Source organism: Stegostoma tigrinum, chromosome 13 (genome assembly GCF_030684315.1).
Source record: "Stegostoma tigrinum isolate sSteTig4 chromosome 13, sSteTig4.hap1, whole genome shotgun sequence".
Classification (NCBI taxonomy): domain Eukaryota; kingdom Metazoa; phylum Chordata; class Chondrichthyes; order Orectolobiformes; family Stegostomatidae; genus Stegostoma; species Stegostoma tigrinum.
In genome coordinates this window covers 30,032,756-30,056,542 of record NC_081366.1, presented here as the reverse complement: position 1 = coordinate 30,056,542, position 23,787 = coordinate 30,032,756, and the positions used below count along the sequence as shown (strand labels likewise).

At 40.8% G+C, this 23,787-nt stretch overlaps 1 protein-coding gene across 10 annotated transcripts in view; it reads right to left on the bottom strand.

The window, feature by feature from the left end:
• tcf7 (transcription factor 7) overlaps positions 1 to 23,787 on the bottom strand; it is a 233,213-nt gene that overhangs the window by 18,635 nt on the left and 190,791 nt on the right. For 2 of the 10 annotated variants that reach the window (XM_048543580.2, XM_048543583.2), the window contains 6 exons: positions 22,499 to 22,621; positions 14,931 to 15,093; positions 11,637 to 11,744; positions 11,401 to 11,484; positions 5,781 to 5,829; positions 1,793 to 1,865 (listed from right to left, as the gene is read on the bottom strand). In XM_048543580.2, coding sequence (XP_048399537.1) covers positions 1,793 to 1,865; positions 5,781 to 5,829; positions 11,401 to 11,484; positions 11,637 to 11,744; positions 14,931 to 15,093; positions 22,499 to 22,621 — 600 coding nt within the window. Of the gene's footprint in view, positions 1 to 1,141; positions 1,216 to 1,792; positions 1,866 to 5,780; positions 5,830 to 11,400; positions 11,485 to 11,636; positions 11,745 to 14,930; positions 15,094 to 22,498; positions 22,622 to 23,787 lie in introns of those variants that run through there. The other 8 variants (XM_048543582.2, XM_048543584.2, XM_048543585.1 and 5 more) reach the window with 7 other exon arrangements.

The window sequence follows — 23,787 nt, the reverse complement described above, 5'->3', positions numbered from 1 at the left end:
TAATGGGCTTTCAAGACCTAACACTAGCAGAAGATAATGCTGTCCACAAGGAAATCCAAATTTTGTTCTCCATTTATAATGGGAAATCTGACCTCACTGGCAAGTGCATGAGAGGAACAGGTGTGCATTTTGTACAAGGTATTCCCAATCCGCATAAAGGCCAGAGAAAATGGTATGGAGTATTGAGTCTGGAGGAAAATTGGATTTCATCCAAAAAAAAGCAAGGTGATGCTATTTGCACACCAAAACATGCCTCTGGGCTCAGACAATGATTTGGTCCCTAGTTGCAGTTGATATAATGTAATGACTGTGTGATGTAAACTTCACGTAAATTTAAGCTTAAACTTAAACAGGAAGAAACCTTACAATAACTATTCACAGAAACCCACACTGTTACACCACCGTTGAAATAGTTTTAACACATCAATAACTGTCATTGCATAAAGATGGCAGTAACAACACCTGACTACTTAGAATAAAATCTCTCTTAGGAATGTGAATGAAAGAATTGAAAGGTGCCATTGCTACCTGAGATGCAAAGAATGGATACATTGAGTAGCATGTTATCCCTCTGCAAAAAACACAATGCTGTTCCTATTTAACTGAAGCTCCAGTAGATTCTCATGAAGAGAGAATTGTATCTTATGCAGAGGTTTTTAGTGGGTGTCAAATACATTCCTCACGTTAAGTTCCTACCTTCTAGATCTACTCCTATAAATTTGTTACTTCGTTTAAAATGGCCCATTTTCCCTTCTATCTTCACTCCACTGCTGAACAGTGCTGTCTGACTCCATGGTGACACTGTCAACAATTACATTGAAGGAAGGTCATCACCATGAGAACCTCTTTGGCAAACCCTTTTCTTTCCTGCTTGTTTGCAAAGGCAGGTGCTGTGACCTAATTGGTTATCAACACCACATTATTATGTGAGCACAATGTCACTTCGAAGGAAATGACGTGGGTTCCTCCCAACTTTCATCACTGCTTCCACTTTAACCAGAAAATGGTGTGCCAAATGCTGTTTCCATAAAGGTTACCTTCCTCAATGAAGCCTCTACAGAACAGGTAAGAGAAGTTTTGTCAAAAAATTGTTATTATTAAAAAAATGTCAAGCCCGTTAAAGATAGAGTAATTATGGGTACCTGCAGGGGAGGCACCGCATCTATTGCAGATCAAGTTCGAACAATGGGCGACACATCATTGCGGTGTTTGAATCTGTTAGTGTGAAGTAAACAAAAACAACAATAGAGGAACACAATTTGTAAAAGAAATGGAGTTAGTATGCAATCCAGGTCAGCCAGAGAAGCAACCACAGCTCCACACAGAATACTCAATCAGGAGAGAGAATATGGGCTTCAAAGAGATTGCATTTTCTTCTCATATGTTGCAGGCCCTTTCAGACTGTATCTCAAAACTATCAATTTGTTTGAACAAGAGACTCTGCCCTAATGAAGGTACCACACACTACGTGAAAGGTGAATTGAAATAACATCCAATAGTATGGCCACAAAATCGAGACGGTGGCAGAGTTCTGTGGTACTGTGGTTCTTAGCTCTTCTGTCTCGTATGTAATTTGCTTAAAAATGCCTTGAAGTGGTGCAGCAAAGTTAAAAGGCGTGTAAGCTTATCATCGTCCCCAACCTAGGTCAACATGGGCTTTAGGTAATACTGCCTCTGAAAAATATTTGCACTCAGTTTGCTGTGCTTTATCTGCAGGTCCTGCAAATCTGAAAGGAGAGGCACCTGGCAAGAAGAATGGCTAACGCAGAGTGTTAGGCAACAAAATACACACCTGCAAGGGCCACACCAGTCTGTCCGTTGGTCAAGGCCAAAGCGTGCCCGGCATTTCTTAGGAGAGCTTGGATCTGAACAAATAAAACAAAAAGAAACAAAAAAAAAGCGGAACATGTGGCAAGGATGGGCAAGGAAGGCAATGAAAAAGACAGAAAAAAAGCAAAGAAAAGCAATAGATGTTATAGCAACTGTTACAATAATTGAACAAAGTTATTTGACACAACAGAGTCAATTTGAAGGTTGTTTTAGTAAGGCAAACATTTTACTTATAAGCAGAGTGCTTTTTACCACATATAAAGGTGCTGAATTAAACAAACATAAAAGGTGTTATGAAATCAAATATTTAAAAAAAGAGCAAAGCGAAAAACCTCCATGTTTGCAGGGAGGATGCTACAGTATTCAGATAAAGCAGACTTTTGCTAGAATGAAGTAGATCACCCAAAGCTGAAACTAACCCTGCAAACCTGGCCACCTCCCCCACGTCATGAGAAATTGTTAAATCGGTATGTGCCTCGTTGCTTCAGTATGTAAATATATGGCGGGCACTAACTCATACGATGTAGAAATATCTCAGGTTTGATAGCTAATCTGCCAAGCTTGGGCAAGAAGAGCAGTACAACAAGTGACTTGTAGGACAGTGAATGAAAGGAATAAACCTGAGTGCGCTGTCCAGATTAATTGCTTCTTGGAAAATAAATTGGTTTGAACATCAGGTAGGGTGTGATCAGACTCAAATGAGATATACACATGTTCCTGGGATCTGAAACATACAAACCAGATTAATATAAAGAACTGCCACTTGAGTGAGAGGTAATATAATGTAATTTTTGGCAGAAGGGCAGATTTGGGGTGAAGAAGTAATACTAGTAAAATTGAGTTCTATTTCTTGTAAACTGATTCTTTCAGGAAAAAAGGAATCTTTTTCATTATTCAAAATGTGAATGTAGTCCACAGGCAATATCAATGCCTCACCAATTCCTCTAACACCAGTGACATTCTAAATTCCCATTAATTCTATTAGTAATTGAGAAGATCATAAGAAATAAACTGAAGAGTAGGCTATTCAACTCCTTTAACCTGCTTCACTATTTAATAGGTGCAAATCTGATCTGACTCTGTCCTTAACTCCACTTGCCTGCTTGCCCTCTATAACATGCCTCTCTTGTCAATAAAAGAACTGTCTGACTCAGTCTTGAATATACTCAATGACGAGCTTCCACTGTAAAAAAGAATTCCAAACACTGATGATTGTGCAAGAGAAAAAAAAAATCCTCTTCATCTTGAATGGGAGATGCTTATTTTTGAAGAATGCACTTCAGCCCATTCAAAATGACAGCTACAGAGTTGTCTGTGTATACTTGGCAGAATGGTCACAGTGTTATTAAAATCTTCCTGTGCAGTTTTTCTTTTATTATTTTATCATAATTATATGTATTTCAAACTAGATGGCCACCTTTTTAGGACTTTTGATGTTTTGAAATACTGCTGAAGGACAGAATAGCTTGCACATGCCAGCTCATTCTAATGGGAAATATTTCACAGGCACCCTAATTTTATAAATGGAAATGCCAGTAAGACTAAAAACAAACTAAAATAGCAATGTGAGCCAAACCACAAATACCAAAGAAGCCGAACAACAACCTTGCTTCTTTATGAAGTGTTATTTTCTATATTCATTAAATCGTGGCCATCAAAGTTCAATTAATGATTTTTGGGAATTGGGTAATATTAGCTTAAAAGGCCAAATTAAATGTGTGAGTGATGTTTGCTTTTTATTGATGGTAGTGTTTACATCGTTAACACCGTTCCTCATTTTTGGAGATAGGCTTGACAGTGGGATGATTTTTCTTTCTAACAATGTGTATTTGCCCTTATTTGTCATTCTGTGTCCCTATAGCTGTAAATGTTCTTGTTCATGAATCCATGGGGATGCATTAATACCAATAAATAGGTGTCCTTGCATTGCTGAAGCTATGTGCACCATTTTAATGTTTCATGTTAAAATTACTCTGCTCTGCTGGGTTCCTAAGCCTTGGAAAACCCAGCTGCAAAGGGGAAAGAAAGATCACTGGATCTAGGAGATAGGACCCTTCCCCTCACCACTTGATCCCGCATACCTGCATCATAAAATACTGGCGATCTGAACCTATTCCCCACCTGACCTTCTGAAGCTGCTCCCAGAAACCTTGCAATCTCCACAAGGCCTCTTGTCTCCCCCCTCCAAATCCATGTTGGCAGGAACCTCCCGTTACACCCCACCCACAATCCAAGCTTGGATTTATCCGGTCCTGTATTTCTCACCTGACTGGGAGCCATGACTGAAATCCAGCTCACAAACCCAACAGTGACATCACTCTTAAGTGTGAAGGGGAGCTGCAACTAGAAGTCTCCCTTCCATCTGCTGACACCCAGCCGAACTGTTCTTGTCAAATCAAAAGTTAAAGTCCTCCTTCTATACGTCTGCTTTTACGTGCATATCATGCGGTTGAATGGTTGCATTTTGTGTTGTGCCTGTTTGTTTGTGTGTGTGTCTGTCTCCAGCAGAGTGCGACTGTTTATCCTGTGTCACTGTGTGTTCGCCTGTGCAAGGGTTAACACTGTGGTATATGTCAGCCCCACAGGTGCTTTTCAAAGCTTTCTTCTTTCATTTTAGAGGCAGAGTCTCTTTTTCAATTTAGGTTTTCTATCGGAAAAGTTTGTTCAGAGGTACATTATAATACTTTTACTGTTCTCAAAAGAACCCACATAATTTCTGAACAATTATACTTTATGGAGATTACTTCCACCACGCCCCTCGCTGACCAACAATTAAAACAGTTTGTATCCTCTCAAGTTACACATACCAAATAAATCTACAATATTCTATACCAGGGAAAGACACAAGACAGTCAAATTTAGCCCCCGGGGTATACAGTAATCAAATACAAAGGCACTGAATTTTTCTGCATCAAAGCACAAGTGAAATGAGCATTCACGAAAAAGCACTTGATAAGCCCTTTTGCCAAAGATGCACCACCCAAAAGTGTAAGTCACGTTGAAATGTTTTGTCATGATGGAGATGACACACAGCCCCTCTGGCTTATTTGCATTTTCAAACAAGAAGAAAAGTTAGCCAGATATTTATGTGGCTGGGGGGAGTTGGATTTTCATTTATCCCTGAGTGGAATGTAGAAGAAAAAGTAAGCAGTGAAGATTGAGCAGCTGCAACTGAGCTCACTTGAATCCCCTTCCGTTATTTGAAAGGTGAGCTCCATTACAGATGTGCAACCTCTTCATTCAGGCTTCTCTCTGTCCTCTACCCGGGTGACACCTTGCATCAGACATAAGGGCATAGACTAACCATCTGTCTTCTTTGAAAGCACTGACTGCCCTAGTATAAACTGTGTAATAAATCAATGCAGCAGTTGATGCTGCAGCATTGAGATCATCAATTCTCTTTCTCACACTCATACCAGAGCAGCCACTGTCCACCAGAATGACCACAATCAGTTAAAAGCTTTAAAATAAAAACTTCCTATGTAAATCATGACATGATTATCTTACAAAGAAACCAAACACTTTGGAATTTATTCATGTCTGTCACATCTGTAAGGGTTCAAAATACAGACAAATAGTTCAAATGAACTTCAGTGTTTAATCATTTCAAAATACACTTCCACTCCTATACTGCATTGGATGGACCTGTTGCAAATTCCTATTCTCTGCATGTTATTACAAACTTAATTAGCGTCTGCTGAGGTGTAATTGAGGTATGCATTAGTAAATTGATATGAAATTCTACTGGCTGCTATTTTAATGAAGGCATTAAACATTAGTGAAATAATTGACTTCTTTGATAAAATGAAAGCTCAAGAAATATCATTAATACAACAGCTTGGTAATATTGCATAATGTGAATCATTCCATGATTTCACATTGCAGTTGAATGAGATGCACAATCACAGGTGAACAGCAAGCACAAGTTATGACATGAAAAATCTCCATACCTGGGTCAGAGTCTTGCTGCTTTTCTCTTTTCCTTCTTTTCTTTTTACCCTACAATAAATAATTTCCAACATATTCAAGTCTATTTACGTCTCAGTGATGACAGTTCTTAAATACTAAACATTTCTCGTTTTTGGGCATTCTTAAAAACTACTCAATGATGTTACTAATGGCAAGGCTCCTACTTTGTAGGAGTACTCCAGATCATCAAGGAAATCTTAGACTTGTAATCTCCCTTAACTGTCCACTCTGCAACCCTTGAGTATTCTCCCTTCACTGCATTATATCTTATGATAGACTCGTTACTGTGCCTGTTATCTGGCTCATATATATAGAGCAAAATGACAGGCAATATTCAAAAGAATATCAACATAAATTTTAAAAAGCTGATGTGAGTATTCAAAGAAAACAAAGGAAATAAAAATGATCCTATATTTTATTTGAGGCATATTTATTCATTAAAACATCAGGGAAAGTTAAGACGGAAATGTGGTTAGTCCGTAGATGTTCATAAGGAAGAACAGGGCAGTGAAAGGCTTTCTCTAAAATAGGAAGGGAAGATAAAAGATTGCATCACCCATGTCACTCTTGTACACCTCTTAACTTCCAACTGAAATGATAATTCTTACAAAATGCCTGACCTTCTCTTGGACAGAAATGGTGCAGTTGATGGGGAAAGGAACATTAATATAACGTCAAAAGAAGCAAAATATGTTTTTTCAAAGAAAAGCTGACTGTGCAAGTGAGGAATATATATACACAATTTGGTCTTTTGGCATTTCGAGCTAACCTTTGAAATTATAACATGTGCTCTTTGTGGTTTCTCCGAAGGCGGAACATTTCGTCACCACAGTGTGCTTTGTTAGTATGGGACCCACTGTACTTCCTTTCCGATACAAGGACCAGGAAACATAACCTACATTCCAGTTTCGCAATCAGGTTTCACCAGATGCCAGGGGCATCAGCACAAAGAAAAGACTAGGAACAAAATATCAGAGGCTTGAAAAATTTGCAAAGCCAATGCAATAATTCCCATCAGCTAGCGGGATGGAAGGGAAAGGAGGCAGGCTAGTTGCCAGTTTTCCATTCAAAAAGAACAAACAAACCAAAGTGTTTGATCTTTATTCTATCAGACCATTCCTTATAAAAATATGTGGTGCTTTACAGTGCGTAGAAATGTCTGCGAATTCAAACTAAAAGCAGATAATTTACAAATTCCCACTTTCCTACATTGTACTTAAAGAAAAGCACAACATTGAAGATTTATTTTGACTAAATAGAAAATTTAGCTAGCTTCTTCTACAAGATTTTCTATTAGTGGATTGTGACTACAGAATTCAGTTGTCTATTTTTGTTTCCTGTTCTCGGAATTTAATTACTCCCACAGATGTGTATGCGTTGGATTTTAGCATTGGCCAAGTCTTTTTGGAGATATATAAAGGATTGGGTTAGCCGATGTTAATTTTTGGGCTGACAAACTAATAATAGTTTAATCCCAGATTTGACATTCACATATTGCATAGAAGCTTTCCCATTGTGGTGGATGACATTGTCTAGACTTTCCAAGATAATTCGTTTGCAACTGGATTTAGGCATTGCTTATTTTTAGACTTTTAAATTTGATTTTCTTTGCTAAAAGTTCCCCTTCTGTGCCTTTATGTCCTGAACTCATTACATCTTTCATAGTTTGTTGCGCTCTCATATCTTAAATCGAGTACCTGTCAATCGTGTCTACTTTGGCAGTGAACTCTGACAGGTTAATAGAGCAGAATAGACCATGGGCTCAACCTCACCCATATCAACTCTCTGCGCATATGTACGTACATACATTTATTCTCACATGCATACAAAAATACCTACAAACATACACACATGCGCACAGCTCCAACAGGGATCATGGGAGCAATCCGGAGTGGGTGAACTAGCTGATTTTCTCCTCCTATCTTGTAAGTGTGACTGACTACTGCAGCATTCTGATTTTTATAGTTAGTTCAGAGACATAGGGATCAGGCGTTCTGTCTGAAATACTGAATTCGTTTTAGTATGAATTGTGATGTGTAGTGCTGTCAGCATGCTCAATATTCATGACACAAGTTGCCTTAAAAAAGATTGTTCTTGCTTTGTTTTAAATAAATTTAGTAAGATTTGTGATTGCCTGGTACTTATTGAAGGGTATTCATGGTACCACATAAAGGGTTATTGTACAAACAGGAGATCACGTTAAAGGGGATGAGAATATTAGCAATGATAGAAGATTGACCGGTTGGCAGAAAACAGATGGTATGCATAAATGGGTCTTTTCAGATTGGCAGGGTATAACAAGTAGAGTCCAGCCAGCTCTGTGCTATATTCTCAACTTTTTAATGATTTATTTCAATGATTTACATGAGAGGAATTAAGGCACGGTAGCTATATTTGCAGATGGCACAAAGATAGGTAGGAAAGAAAGTTGTGAAGATAATATAACAAGGATGTCGACCCATGTAGATAGTTTCAGTGTGCAAAAATCTGCCAGATGGATATAAAGGAAGAAAATGTGAATGTGTTCACTTTGTCAGAAGAACTAAAATTACTTAAATATTATCAAATATTATTTAAATAGAGACTAATTGCACAATTCTGAGGAGCAAATTGATCTAGATGTTGTAAGGCATGTGTCATAATAAGTTAGCATGCAGGTCTAGCAGGTGATTAAGAATTTCCAACAATTTTAGGACTTGGGGCATTTTTCTCATGTCCTTACTGCAACTCCCACATACCAGGCCTTGTTATCACATGGTCTGCTATTACCCACGACTAATTGTTAATGGTCTCCATTGGCAGCTGATAGTTATCCACTCCTTTCTCTGTTCAACCGCTCTTCTGTCTCTTTGAGCTCCATCTCCACCCATTTTTTTACTCCTTACGCCACCCTGTCCTACTTCTGCATGAAGAAAAAACATTTTTCTAGCTACCATCTGTTATGAAGAAGGGTCACTGGACCCAAAATGTTAATTCTGAATTCTTTCTACAGATGCTGCTAGACCTGCAGAGAATTTCCAGCAATTTCTGTTTTTATTCTTCTGATCTCCAGCATCTGCAGTTCTTATAGAGTCATATAGCATGGAAAGAAACCCTTTGGTCCAACTAGTTCATGCTGACCACGTCCCCAAACTAAATTAGTCTCACTTGCCTGGGTTTAGCCCATATCTCTCCAAACTCTTCCTATTCATGTACATATCTTTTAATTGCTGTAACTATACCTGCTTTCATCACTTCCTCTGGCAATTTATTCCACATAAGAGCCACAGTCTGTGTAAAGAAGTTGCCCTTCCTGTCCTTTTTAAACCTTGTCCTCTCACCTTAAAAATATGCCCCCTAGTTTGGAACTCCCCCACCATAGGGAAAAGACCCTATCTATGTCCCTCATGATTTTACAGCCTTCTACAAGGTCACCCCTCAACCTCCTACGCTTCAGCGAAAAAGTCCCAGCCCATCCAGCCTATTTTTATAACTCAAATCCTTCACTACTGGCAACATCCTAGTAAATCTTTTCCGAACTCTCTCCAATTTAATAATATCCTTCCCAAAGCAGGGTGACCAGAACTACACACGGTACTCCAGAAGAGGCCTCACCAACATCCTGTACAACCTCAGCATGACATCTCAACTCCTATATTCAAAGGATGAGCAATGAAGGCAAGTGTGCTAAGTACCTTCTTAACCACCCTGTCTACATGTGATGCAATTTTTAAAGAATTATGCACTGAATCCCTAGGTCTCTCAGTTCTATAACACTACCCTGGGCCCTACAATTATCTGTACAAGCCCTGCCCTTATTTGTTTTACAAAAATGCAATTCCTTGCATTTATCCAAATTGACTCCATCTGTGACTCCTCAACCCATTGACCCAAATGGTCAAGACCTTTCGGTTTTTTGCTTAAGAAGGTTGTTGGGATGCTATCCTTACTAGAAGAGGAATTGAACACGTAAGTAACATCCTTACTTACAGTTATACAAAGCTTTAATCTGACCACATCTCAAATACTGTGTGCAATTTTGGTCTCTGCCTTTAAGGAAGGATGTAAATATCCTCCAGGTGGGTGATAGAAGGTTTCCTTCAATAACTTGGAATGATTGCGACCTGATTGAAGTTATACGATTCTCAATAGCCTCAAGAAGGTGGACATAGAAAGGATGTTTTCTTTTGTGGTAAGTCCAGGACTTTTGTTTTAAAGCTAGGGGGTAATTTTTAAGGCAGAGATTGTGTTTTCTTTTCTCTTACAGGGCTGTATGACTTTGCAAAACAGAAGAAGCAGGAAGCGTGAATATTTTTAAGACAAAGGTAGACAGATTCTTGCGAGATGTGGGGAATCAAAGATCATTGCGGGTAAACGGGAATGTGGCATTTAGAACACAAACTGATCAGCCATGATTTTACCGAACGATGCAGCAGAATTGATGGGCCAAATGGCCTATTTCAGCTCCCAAATTGCAAGTTGGTGTAAAATGAAATGGAATTCAGAGGTTTAGATGGTATCATATACTAAGTGAAGTCCTTAATATTTATTCTAAAGTTTATTGTAATCTCTATGATTATTTAGGTCAGATGTGAAAGGATAAAACGTTGGAATTACAAGTAATTCTGTCTATGTCCAGTCAGTGACATGCTAAGGTAATGACCTTCTTACACTACAGTTTGTCTGAGAGCTGTTGGATACCTTCATGCAATATAATAACTCACTATCTATTCCAGTAATTCTTCACAATAACCCTTTTCAGGTTTTCGTACTGCATTCCTTTTACCGAGCCACACCCAATCACATTTTGGCTTCACATTACAAGATACAAGAACAATGAAGGCAACTTGTTATTTGATCTTTGAATAGTTTACAATGCTAACAAAGCTCCCTGAAAAGATGCCAAAAAGCCTCTGAGCTTCACTGCATTCTATAATAATCGAAGATATTGACCAGGAGGTCCTAGATTGGATCTCTGGTCATTGCTAACTTCAGTTGAGCCATTATAGGTGCTTTGGCTGAGCTAAGTATATCATGCTAAATTGGGGGGACTATTCGCCTGTTTCTGCTCCTGAATACTGTTAATGACCTGTGCGGAAAATTCACACGTATGGGCGCTGGGTGAAAATGAATTTGACTTTGATACCCTCTTCAATCAAATGCTTTACCAAAACACTCGATCTAGTTCCCCTCATGAAGACTGGCTGCATGGCTAAGGTATTGAGAGGTTCACTGGCATCTCTGGGACTGTGCTGTAGATTATAGCGGGGGAAAGGAGGGCAGAAAAGTACACTGATTACAGAAAATGATGTCTTTTAAACAACCTACAAATAATAGTTTTGTGAACATGGAGGAATGCAGTACACAGAAGCTGTCAAACAAAATGTGCCCTGAATTTATAGAATGCAGAGCTGGCTAAGAATCTACAGCCTGTCGCCAATATGAATTCTGTGCCTTTGGGTAAGGTTGGCACAAGTAGCTTCAGTGCCTTAAAAGATAGGAGATAAAATATCAGCCGATTTCACGCTTTTAATTGTTAGTTAGTTGACTTTGGTTAGAAAGTGTGTATGGGTGAAGAGAGGATCAAGCTTAGAAATGATGTCCTCTCCATGGTTAAATAACCTGCTGAACTTGCTGACTTGGCTCACGTGAAGAATAGCCACTTGGTAAGGCACTGAGGGCTTCCGACACCTGTGGGGTCACCACCTTAGAGGAGGAGAAAAGGGGGAGAAAAATTGGGGAAAATGTAGATGGTGCTATTACATTCCAGAAAATTCCACAGTCCACTCTGATTAGAATCAGCTGCTTTCTACTATCAAATATTAATAATAATTGATTTTTTAAAAAAATCAACTTACATAGTTATCCCTGGCAGACCAGCCTGGATAAAGCTGCATGTGTAGTTGTCGTTCTTTCCTTGCCAATTCATAGTACTTTGCCTGTTCTTCGCGGGAGAGAGCATGCCACTGTCCAAATAAAAGTACCATAATGTTGGATTTAGCAAACTGTCATATTTTCACAGAAGAGGCATTATCCCATATGTAAATTATTTTCCCTGGTGGCCCGATGGAATCTGCATTGTGGAAGGCATGCATGCACATCGTTTTAAATTCCTTCCCCCTCCTTATCTGCTTGACTTATAACCGCGGCATTCAAATCCCAAAGTTTTCAGCTGTTTAAGGAAAGTGAGCTATCTTCAAAGGCCATTAGAAATAACACTCTATTCACTACAATCATGCCATGGACAATGTAATGATCCTTAGTTGGGTTGTATTAATATTAACTCAGATATACCCAGGCTCCTACAGATCTCAAGTAGGAAAGAGAAAACTGCTATGTCCCATAGGAACAGAGGCTGCTCTCTGTCTCATCACAGAGAACCTACTCGTGGTTAGGTTAATTTGAGGGTCACCATGCCTCAGTTTGAAAGGTGAAGCTGAGAGGGGAGGCCCTTCATGGTAACCTCAGCCAGTACAGGAATTAAACCTGTGCTGTGGGTGTCACTTTGCACCACAAGCCAGCCATCCAGCTCACAGCTAGAAAAGTGGAGCAAAATAAACATCTTGATTTTATCTCTTCACTTTGTACTCTCTGAATCCTGAAACTACAGCAGCTTATGAATTCCCTGTTTGAAACCTGTTTGGATGAGGTTTGCAGGATGCATCTAAAAACATTACCAATTTGACACATTCATGTCTCCAGTGAGAGTACTCCTAATGGTTTAGGATACAATGGCTTCATGTGAGATTGATACCAGGAAGACCCCAATTTCATCACTGGTTTGAGCTGATTCGAGCTGACCTCAGTGGAAGGATTGTGCTCACAGTGCTACATCAGTTTCTCTCTGTTTGCACTTTTCTCCTCCTGTTGAACTGAAAAGCTGATCTTTTATCTGAAGATGATGTCACCAAGTGGCAGTTGAGAAGACAAGCAGAGATGTAAAAATGAAATCTGTGAGGGCAGCTTTGCTGAACCGGACAATGAAAAAGATAACACTGTGGTCAACATGAAAGATTACAGAAAGGTCAAGGAAGGATGCTTCAACATCATCTGAGAAACACCAGAGATCACGTGTGAATTTGGTTGGGTCATTGCAGTGTTGTGGCGTGATAGAAGCTGTACGTTAATAGTAGGTCTAACGTAAAGGGAATGCACAGAAGTACGGTCAGACAAAATAGATGACTCAACAAGGAAGGAGATAATAGAAAAGGCATGATCAATGAAATGAGGTTCACGAAGGGATGAGATGGAAGGATTAGGGGACATGATTTCAGACATTTATGTGGCCTTGATGGCTTAAGGCAAAGGAGGGGGAGGTGTTCAGCAATTCTGAGCTCTGAAAGTAAAAGATCACGGTGAGTTTGTGGATAAGAAGGGAGTTACAGTAGTAATTGAGGTGATTTTGTTGCCTCAGGTAAGTTCACAGAGTGGAAGACGGTCGCAGATCCAAAGATTTTCGATATGGTGAGGTAGCCAAAGCCAGGAAACCAGCAGGACAGACTAAAGTCCTCTTTATAGGATGCTCACATGCATATGACATGAAGTCACTAGATGTCAATTTTCACACCTGGACACTAATTGATGCCAGAGGGAAATGATGACATCACTTGTAGACCAATGTACACTTTTATTATGAGCAGTGGCTACCATGGTTTGGGAACAGGCACCAACACTTAAAACATGAACCACCAAGAATACCTGACCTAATCACCACTTCATCTGTGACACTTGGTACAGAACTTGCTTCTCATGATTGGTCTGATCATCCATCAGTAAAGGTTCGTTCTAAAGCTATCCCCATCTCCAAAGGGTTTGGTTTGCTTCAGATACATGTCTTACATAGATGAAAAGATACAAATGACAGAGACAGGAGAGCCAAGGACATGAAGGGAATTAAATAGTGAACAAGGCAGAAACCTGATTAGAAAGATACAAGCAAAAACAAAAATTTCCAGAGAAATTTGGCAGGTCTGGCAGCATCTGTGGGAAGAAAGCAGAGTTAACATTTTGAGTCCAGTGACTCTTCATAAGAATGGTTCATCAGAACAGGAGGGGTCGAATGATAGAGGATACATTTTCTGAGAAGTGGGAGAACTACTATAAGGGTACCTTTCACAGAGGCTAGGAAGGGGAGTTTGATGATGGTTAATAGTTTAGTGAGATTGAAGTCAAAGGGGCAATGGGCCTGTCTCATTAGTGAAATGGGCTTAGAGAGGGAAGAAGAAAGTGAAAGGCTTTGATTCAGGACTATGTTAGGTCAGAGTCCCACAGGGGGATTAGCTGGACAACTTGGATAAGCAGAAAGGTGTAAATGTGCTCAGAGGTTGTTGAATATCCACAGCCCTTGGCCTCAGTTTTAACTGTCCCATCTGGTAGAAACTGGATTATAGAATTGTGAGGCAGGGATATTTAAAATAACACAAGTCTTCTAACCAATTGAGATCCTGTGGCTTTTTTTTACTATACCCTGATACTAATTTAGTCTTTTGAACAGATCAACAGGAATAAAGACCATCAGGATTTAATCTTAACTTTTCCCCCGCTTCCGATCCATATTTTCAGTCTTCCTCTTCCCCACCTAATCTTCCCATACAATTCCTTGATGACCACTACTACGACCAGATGTCCACTGCTACTCAAAGATCACTAGTTAATCTGGCTGGATATTGGCCTTCAATAGTTCAGCTTTGTTGGGTTTGCCTCACCATTGCTGTCCCCCTGTGAAATCAGCATCAAGCACCATGATGGAAATTTTCGCTATTGTTGGAGATGAAGTTAGATTGCGGAGAGGGTTTGAAGGATCTGATTGGTAGTAGTGAAACAAGAAAGAGAATACTTTTGAATTATCTTTATCTAATCGGATCTGATGAAGAATGCCTAAACAGTTATGCTCCAGAAGCATAAATCCTTTACCTTCAGGAAGCAAAAATGGGGAGACTACAATTGGCATTTTATAAGACCTGAATGTACAGAACCTGCAAACCTCAATGGTCCATGCTTCAATCTGGATGAAGAGTGGCATCTGACGGAGAGTCCTATGGACTACTGGCATCCTGGAGATGTACTTGTATGAGCTGTTCTCTTCAAGTGAGAAATGATAAGGATCAGATATTCATTTATTTAAAGCTGATGTGATAAATATTCTTACTTACTCTTCGACCCAAGATTTGATTGATGGCTGCGCTCTCTTTCAGAGTGCACTCAGCTACAACTTTTGCCCTCATTTCTTTCATGTAAAGCATAAATGCATTGAGAGGTTTTTTGATAGTAGGCTTTTTACTCTCTTTTTCCCTTTTTGGTTCAGGATTAGGTTTCCTAAAAGACAAAAAAAAATTGCTTAAGAATAAATTGGAACAACTAAATATCGACGTTATTTGATTGTAGGCAAAGAGTAATGAGATAGAACAAAAGATTGTGCTTTCATTTCTGAGAAATTGAGATTGAATCGATCCTAGATGGACAGGATGAAAATTTCCCTTTCTAACTCTCACTTCTTGTTTGAGTATCTGAAGTGAAATGAGTTTGGTGCATAGGCTCTACTTGAAGGTTTTGTACAATTCATCAGAACCACAAAAGTGCTTCACATTCATTATGACTGACCCTGTAAACTCATTCTGAGAAGCCTCAAGAATAAGAACTAATAGACCTGTTTGGATGATTACGAAAATACTAAATCAAGAAGTGTCATATGAGATGCCTGACTGTCAGGGATGCGTGTACTGATATTCTGATACTAAATTCTTCCAAATCTACTAGAAAAAGTTAAACTAAATATGTGGAAAACGTGTGTTTGAAAAATCATTTCAAGGTTGTAATGGGGCTGTGCATTATTCCTAAGTGATTTAAGAAGTGCTTTCTTGGGCCTGTAAACAAGAAGATATATTTCTATAACCATTTACTATAATGTCATTCTGGATGAAGTTAAGAAATCACTTGTAATTTTTGACAGGCAAGGCTAGACATATGTGAAAAGCCAGGAGAAACCAATGAATTTACCATTGGCAGTCTGTGAAAGGGCAGACGTGTATTCAAGCATGGGCCATATTAACATTCCAACACCAAACATTCCAATTGACCTACTGCTGTCAAGCAAAGATCAGGTGTACCAGATAACCCAGATAAGTCATGTAGTTTGGCAAGTTTCTGCAAGTGAGAGGATGGCATGGCAGAAATTGAATATGTCCAATGATGTCCAGAAGAGAGGTTGATGGAGCTCCACTGGCCAATAAGCTGTTATTTCTGAGTGATAGGATCCTGTAATTTGCCCAAACACCATCCAGGAAAAAGTGGCCCATTTGGTCACTGCTACATGAAACATTCACTCCAACCTTTATCAGTGAACAATGGCAGCAATGTCCACCAAATATAAAACATAGCAACTTGCTAAACTTCACTTAACAGCATTTTCAATACTCTGGGCCTGGAATGACTAAGGCAACAGATGCATGGGAGCTCTATTACCTGCAAGTTCCCCGTCAAGCCACACACCATCCTGAATTGAAACTCAAACGCTGATCCTTTACTGCCATTGGGTCGATATCTTGGGACTCTTTCCTAACAGCATTATGGGTGAACCTACACAAAGTGGACTACAGCTGTTCAATATGATGGCACATCATCGTCTTCTGTAGAGAAATTATGGGTGGGTAACAAATGCTGGCCTTGCTAGCAAAACCCATGAGTGCATAAAAGTAGCTGCTTCAGGAGGCATTTCTACTGCCTGGCAACTGCTGTGATCCAGTACTGGAGTGGGAAAAGGGACTCATCAATTTTAAGTCTCATTCCCACTGGTTTCCACAAGCCAGAGCTAGCTAACACCCTACCACCTTTTGCAATAATGTGAAGTAAAATGGAGACCATTCTTCGGGTAGAAACAATCTAAGGCAGATTTTGGGGAGAAGATCTTTAGCTGACTCAAAATATTGAAGCTTCGTTCTAGGTTTAAAGCAACTTCAAATATAATATTGCAAAACAAGATTAACTCAGAACATTTACTTGCAAAGTCATTTTCTGTAATTTAATCTTTCTGAATTTGATTTATGTAGTGGATTATATGCTGGAGACATCATTCAGCATCATTACTTCAGTTCCAATTAAACCCTTTGAGGTCAAAGTGGCAATCACATCACTTACCATCGGACATTGCATCAGCAGCCTATAAAAATGATTTCAAAATCTTGCAGATTGCTGAACAATGTAAGAAATGCATTCTGAAACAAAATATTTTGATCTTTTATGGTTGATTCCATCTATTGCATACAAGTATTTACAATTTCAATAACTTGGTGCGACTGATTTCTTTTTACACCTAACATTTGTGTCAAAAGATCCTATGACTGTAAGGGAATCTGGGAGGCAAGTTTACACCCATTAACTGCTGTAACGAGATGATATCATTCAACAATGCACAAGGAGAAATATGACATATAATGCTGATCACTATCTGATTTAACCTACAAATGATGCTCTGGGAATCTGATATTTATTACTCTTCAGAGAAAACAGGGGAACATGACAAATATCTGATAAGATCACCACCACCACATCATGTAGCAATTGAGGGTAATACTTATTATCCAGCCATCAGCAAGTAAACAGAAAGAGGTCTTAGTTCATAAAGTTTGCTGAGCATTTCAAAACCCCCTTTCTAAGGGAAGCATTCATTGAAAGTCCTGGGTGAAAGTTTGAATGGCAACAATGACATGATTGCATGATTATTGTTGCTGTTGCTACAACTTTTAAAATAAATTGTTAAGCAGCGTGACAGAAGTCTATGCCTGTGATGCCGCACGATACTGCAGTGGCCATGTGGAGAAAGTTTATTGAAGAAGCCATTCCTGGGACAGAACCTATCTCGCAACCAACAAACTCTCCAATGCAGCAAACAAATAGTTCCCATAAATAATGGAGAAGGTGGACTTTATACACAAGATGACAACTACTATTTTATTTGCTTAACTGCAAATTAATACCCACATATTTAAAGATGGGGAATGTTTTGTAGCTTAATTTCAGTCATAAAGCAATATTGTCTATTTAATATGTTGCATCTGTTCGTAACCTCTATCCCAAATTGGAGTCTGATTCATACTGTGCCAAATATAACATAGCTCTTTAATTATGTAATTTATAAGTAACAGTTGCTTCAGCATTCCATAGCCAAAAGGATAATTATTTCCAGGTTCACACTTTCCTGTGACTCAAAATTAAATCAAAATCATCCTTATCTTCTGTCTCTCCCCATGAAACACACTAATACTGTGAATTAGATTTTCCTTGTTCATACATAACTTAAATATATAATTATAATTAAGTATATAATTTAAAGCCTGAGACTCCCTCGTGCTGAAAATGTATGATGTTGGCCTTAGACATTCAGTCTGCTGAGGTTCCTTGATGCTCCGCTGAACAAAATTACCACCTATTACAAAGCCATACAAACCAGAAGGTCTCCCATTTATTTTCTGCTTTGAGCTGACTTAGCTACTTCCAGCTCAGTTGGCAGAGAGGGATGTCATAGCTAGCCTCAATACAGGGGGAGAATCAGATATGTTTCTTCACTTCATTACTGCACTACAGTAATAAATACACTTCAAAACTACTTTATTGGTTGTAAAGTGCTTTGAGACGCCCAACAACCAAGATAAATGGATATAAATGCAAGCTTTTCATTCTCTTCTAGTAGTCCTCCTGGAAGAGTCCATCTGTGATCATTAAGTGAGTAAAATAACTAAAGGCTGATAATATTCATTAGGCTTCAATGCTAGTGGTGGTTTCTTGGCCAAGGCACTGGAGATTTGCCATTACCTTCAGAACCGGATCACAATGTGAGTCACCACTTATAAGAGAAGAGTGACAAAATGAAGAAAATACATTCAGTCTGAGGAGTCTAATTTACTTTATTGTGCGTCCTTAAATTTTTAGGAGGAAATACTTTCATGGCAATCCCTTTCTTGTTAATATAGGAAGAAAAACTAAAAAAGCTCATGTGTTTTATGTTGCATTAATCTTTGTAAGTGAAATGAATTACCTGGTTGTCCTTATATACAAATTAAAAAAGACCTTGGATGAAGGTGAATGTTATTTTTAATATTACAGAATGTTTATGGAGAAATACAAAAAGGTGTGAAATAATAATATTGTCTTCTTACAGTTGTTACAATGTAGCTTCAACAAACTAACCCTCAAAAAAATATTTATTTGGCGAGCATCATATTTCTTGCCATCTTGAAAAAGTTAGCTAGTAGGTCCAGTGTTAGGGAACAGACCCAAGGTAGCCTATCGTCTTCTTCACCATTTATTGGGCTGATTTTTGCCATTTTTTTTAGGTGGGAGGCAGATTCAGTTGCAAGACTACATTTCCCCACAAACTTCCTTCAAGTGGTACTTGCTGTATTGAAGCTTTAGTAAGTCAGATGATAGCAGCAATATAGATTTTTGTTACATTGTTGAGCAACTAAAAAAGAAGCAGCAAAATAATCATCCATGCAATTAAGTCATTCATTAGAATCTAAACAGAGGTATAAACAATGTGGCCTATAGCAAGGTTTGTGTAATCACATGGGAAGTCCAGCGAAGTCTATCTTGATGCTGGGGGCATCTCACACCATCTTTTGATAAGCAGTGTGGTAAGTTTCTTGTTAGGCAGTGTTAAGTTCCCATTTGGGGCATTATTGCTTGTTAACGCCTTGGTAATGACCCAACTCACCTCATTAATATTCAGCTTCCCATCTTACCAAACACACCGAGCTAGAAGTCATCTCAATATAGAAATTGGAGTGGGTACCTGGCATCCTCAGCTTGATGGTTGCTCCATAGGATCTCCATCAGGCACCAACACCTTAGGGCATGAGCCATGGGCATCAGCCCACACCCAGTATGTGCCAGGCTCTAAGAACCCTGATGGCAGATCTCTGTGTCATTACAAGATACTTCTGCACTTCAATGTTGCGCTTTCGTGTTGCAATGGCAGTCATCATTGTAATGCACACCCAGTTCATGGAATGGGCCAAGCTGCATCACCGGCCTCTTCACTCACTGTCATAGCACTCACTCACTCTCAGCATATCTGGATGCTCACAGCTTCCCTGCCTTTCCTTGCTTTTCTGTGCTTTGTTCCCTCAGCCAGAGTTACCAGGCTCATATTAATTCTGTCTTGCTGTGCCATTTAGTGCAGATCCAAAGGCAGGGTTCCCAGCAGGTTTCAGTCAGGTCAAGGGAGATAGCCTTTGGTCAGGGGCACTGGGACAGTAGGTAAAGGGCAGCCTGCAATAACAATCATGATCAGTTACTCAGGCTGGTCACAGGCCACATATGGGGTGAAGAGCTGCATGCTAGGCAGTCCTCCACCTGTTTTGACATGTTCCACCTCACTGGGGGCTTAGAATGAGAGAGGCAGCTGTTATTAGGGATGAAATTGGATGGCAAAGTTGTCATTATCTGACCAGATAGGGAACTGCTCCGAGTGAGCGAGTAGGCAGCATGCAGGGTTCATGGTGTTGGGGTTTGAGGTGGATGAGAATCAAGTGAGAGGTGATGTTGCATGTAGTAGTGACAGTGCTAGTGGATGAGCCTTGGCAAGTGCAGGATACAGTGCCAGAGATGGAGTGATTGTGAAGTATCGGAGACAAGATGGTGGCACTTCCACTGGCAGAGATGAGAAGGCCATTGACCTTATTCCAATATTGCTGTGCATTCCTCCAAATGGGTGAGGATGCACTGACTTCTGTGTCAACCCCGAAACAAGCTGGCATAGTCAGGTGCTCTGGCCATCACTCTTGGCCCTGGGGCAAGAGGAAGCCCTGCCTCTGCACCAACCCCATCCAGAGGGAGCTCTAGGACCCTGCTCACAAAGTTGGGCATCAATTTGCCCCTGTCTGCCATGTCCAGGGCAAACCTCACAAACTTGTCAGGCAGCTTCAGACTGTTAGTGCTTCTGTGGCGCACAACAGATTTTTTAAAAGATAGCATAGGCACAAAGAATACTGGATATTGGTGAGCTCTTCTGGGAACGGTATGCAGTAAGATGGAGCTAGAATCTCATGTGAGAGCTGCCTTAAGGGAGGGGTAATCAGCTAATAAGGTGAGTTTGGTAAGATAGTCTGAGAAAACCCACCAGGCTACACGGAGAAAAACTCTCCAAAAACTTCAAAGTCATTCATATTTATTCAAAAGATTTAGCCTATACAAAAAGAACAAAAAACTGCACATGCTGGGATACAGAAACAAAAACAGAAATTGCCAGAAAAACTCAGTAGGGCCGGCAGCATCTGTGGAGAGAAGACAGAGTTAACATTCTGGGTCCAGTGACCCTTCTTCAGAACTGATTATAGCTAGGGGTCAAGTTGGTCTGCATGCTGAAGGAGAGTTGGGTAGGGGGCAAGAATTACTTGCTTCCATTAGATTGTTTGTTGTAGCAGACCATATGATGACAAGGCCTGGTGTTTTGGGGTTGGTTAAGCACGTGGGAGAGGGTGCTCAAGCCCTGAAGGTATTGAGTCCTGAAAGCTGTAAGATCCCCAAGTGGAGAATGAGGTGTTTTTCTTCCAGCCTGCAGTGAGCCTCTCTGGACCTATGCAGCAAGCCCAAGACCGAGATGTTAGCCTGGGAACACAGTGGTGTGTTGAAGTGGCAGGCAACTTAGGGTATTTTTGCAGGCAAGACATGGGTGTTCTGCCAAGCAGTCAGCCAGTCAGTATTTCGCCTCCCTACGGTACAGCAGGCCACATTGTGGGGAGCGAATGCAGTAGGCTGGGTCAAATGAAGTGCAGGTAAAGCACTACTTCAGCTGGAAGGTGTATTTGGGGTCTTGTCTAGCGAGGAGGGGGAAAGTGAACGGGCAGGTGTTGCTTCTCTGCAGCTGCACCATGGAAGGTGCCGTGGAGATGTGGGTAGATTTTGGGAGAGGAAGAGGAGTGGACCATGGCGTCTCAGAGGGAATGGTCCTTGCAGAAAGCTGACAAGGAAGGGAGGGGAATGTGTGCCTGGTATCCCACTGGAGGTGTCGGAAATGGTGGCTAATGATCCTTTGGATATGGAAGCTGATGGGATTGTAAGTGAGACAAGGGGACCTGATTGCTGTTGTGGGAGGGAAGCCGGGGGAGAGGGTTGGGGGTGGTGGTGAAGGCTTAAGTATAGGAGATAGGGCCCTCAGTTTTTGTCCAACCTATCAAACATGGTGGTGGGGAATTCTTGTTTGAGGAAGGAGGTAGACATTTTGGAGGCCCCCTTGTGGAAGTTGGCAATCATCAGAACGGATGTGACTGAAATGGAGAAACTGGGAGAATGGAATCAAGGCTTCACAGGAAGCTGAATGTGAGGGTGTACTGTCCAGATAACTGTGGGAGTTGGTGGGTTTACAGTGGATGTTGGTGGTCAGCGCATCCCCAGAAATAGAATCAGAGATGTCAAGGAAGGGTAGGGAGGATTCCGAGATGGACCAGGTGAAGGTTATAGCCGGTAGAAATTGGAAGCAAAATTGATAAACTTTTCCAATTTTGGACAAGACAGGGAAGCAGCACCAATGATGTCATTAATGTACTGGATAAACAGTTGTGGTTAGAGGCCTGAGTAGGACTAGAATAAGGAATGTTTCATGTAACCCACAAAGAGACAGGGATAATTGGGGCCTGTGCAGCTACACAAAGAAACATAAGCTCTCACAGCTTTTCCATCTATGTATGTGCAAGCAGCGCTATGTACTTCCAGCATGATTACTTACATGGATCTCAGCCCACTGTCATATTGATTCATGTCTGGTTTGCCTGAAGCACTCACAATAGCAGGATGGGGGATGCCTGTAGAGTGCATGCCTGGAGGGCCCAACACCAGGGGATGGGGAAACCTGCAAACAAGCAAAGTCATTTTGGTGCTACATTTTCCACAGTGACAACATTGTTGCGCAGTGCAAAATACCAGAATCTGATTTAACTTGTTATTGGGTGAGTGCGGATAGAACTGGCATACATAGCCAAACGAATTACAGTTCCCAAGCTTTATCAATAGATTAGTGGATTAACACTTAAAAATATAAACACTGAATTAGAACAGATGCCTGTGCTGAGCCACAAAGATAGGCAGGAGTAAAAATAACAGCCAAGCGTCCTGCTCCCCCTTGAAGCAGGTTGAAGGTGCAGCATTTTGATAATTAGACAAGAACAGATCAATTTGGGTCTTGATGTCCCCACAGTTGAATAAGTTGTCAACGCTCATGCCTGGCCTTAAACATGAAGAATGGCCACTTGGGCGAGACTGACATCCAGTAAAGCTGTAGCCTGCATGATTGGAGATAATGGGAACTGCAGATGCTGGAGAATTCCAAGATAACAAAATGTGAGGCTGGATGAACACAGCAGGCCAAGCAGCATCTCAGGAGCACAAAAGCTGACGTTTCGGGCCTAGACCCTTCATCAGAGAGGGGGATGGGGAGAGGGAACTGGAATAAATAGGGAGAGAGGGGGAGGCGGACCAAAGATGGAGAGTAAAGAAGATAGGTGGAGAGAGTATAGGTGGGGAGGTAGGGAGGGGATAGGTCAGTCCAGGGAAGACGGACGGGTCAAGGAGGTGGGATGAGGTTAGTAGGTAGATGGGGGTGCGGCTTGGGGTGGGAGGAAGGGATGGGTGAGAGGAAGAACCGGTTAGGGAGGCAGAGACAGGTTGGACTGGTTTTGGGATGCAGTGGGTGGGGGGGAAGAGCTGGGCTGGTTGTGTGGTGCAGTGGGGGGAGAGGACGAACTGGGCTGGTTGAGGGATGCAGTAGGGGAAGGGGAGATTTTGAAACTGGTGAAGTCCACATTGATACCATATGGCTGCAGGGTTCCCAGGCGGAATATGAGTTGCTGTTCCTGCAACCTTCGGGTGGCATCATTGTGGCAGTGCAGGAGGCCCATGATGGACATGTCATCTAGAGAATGGGAGGGGGAGTGGAAATGGTTTGCGACTGGGAGGTGCAGTTGTTTGTTGCGAACTGAGCGGAGGTGTTCTGCAAAGCGGTCCCCAAGCCTCCGCTTG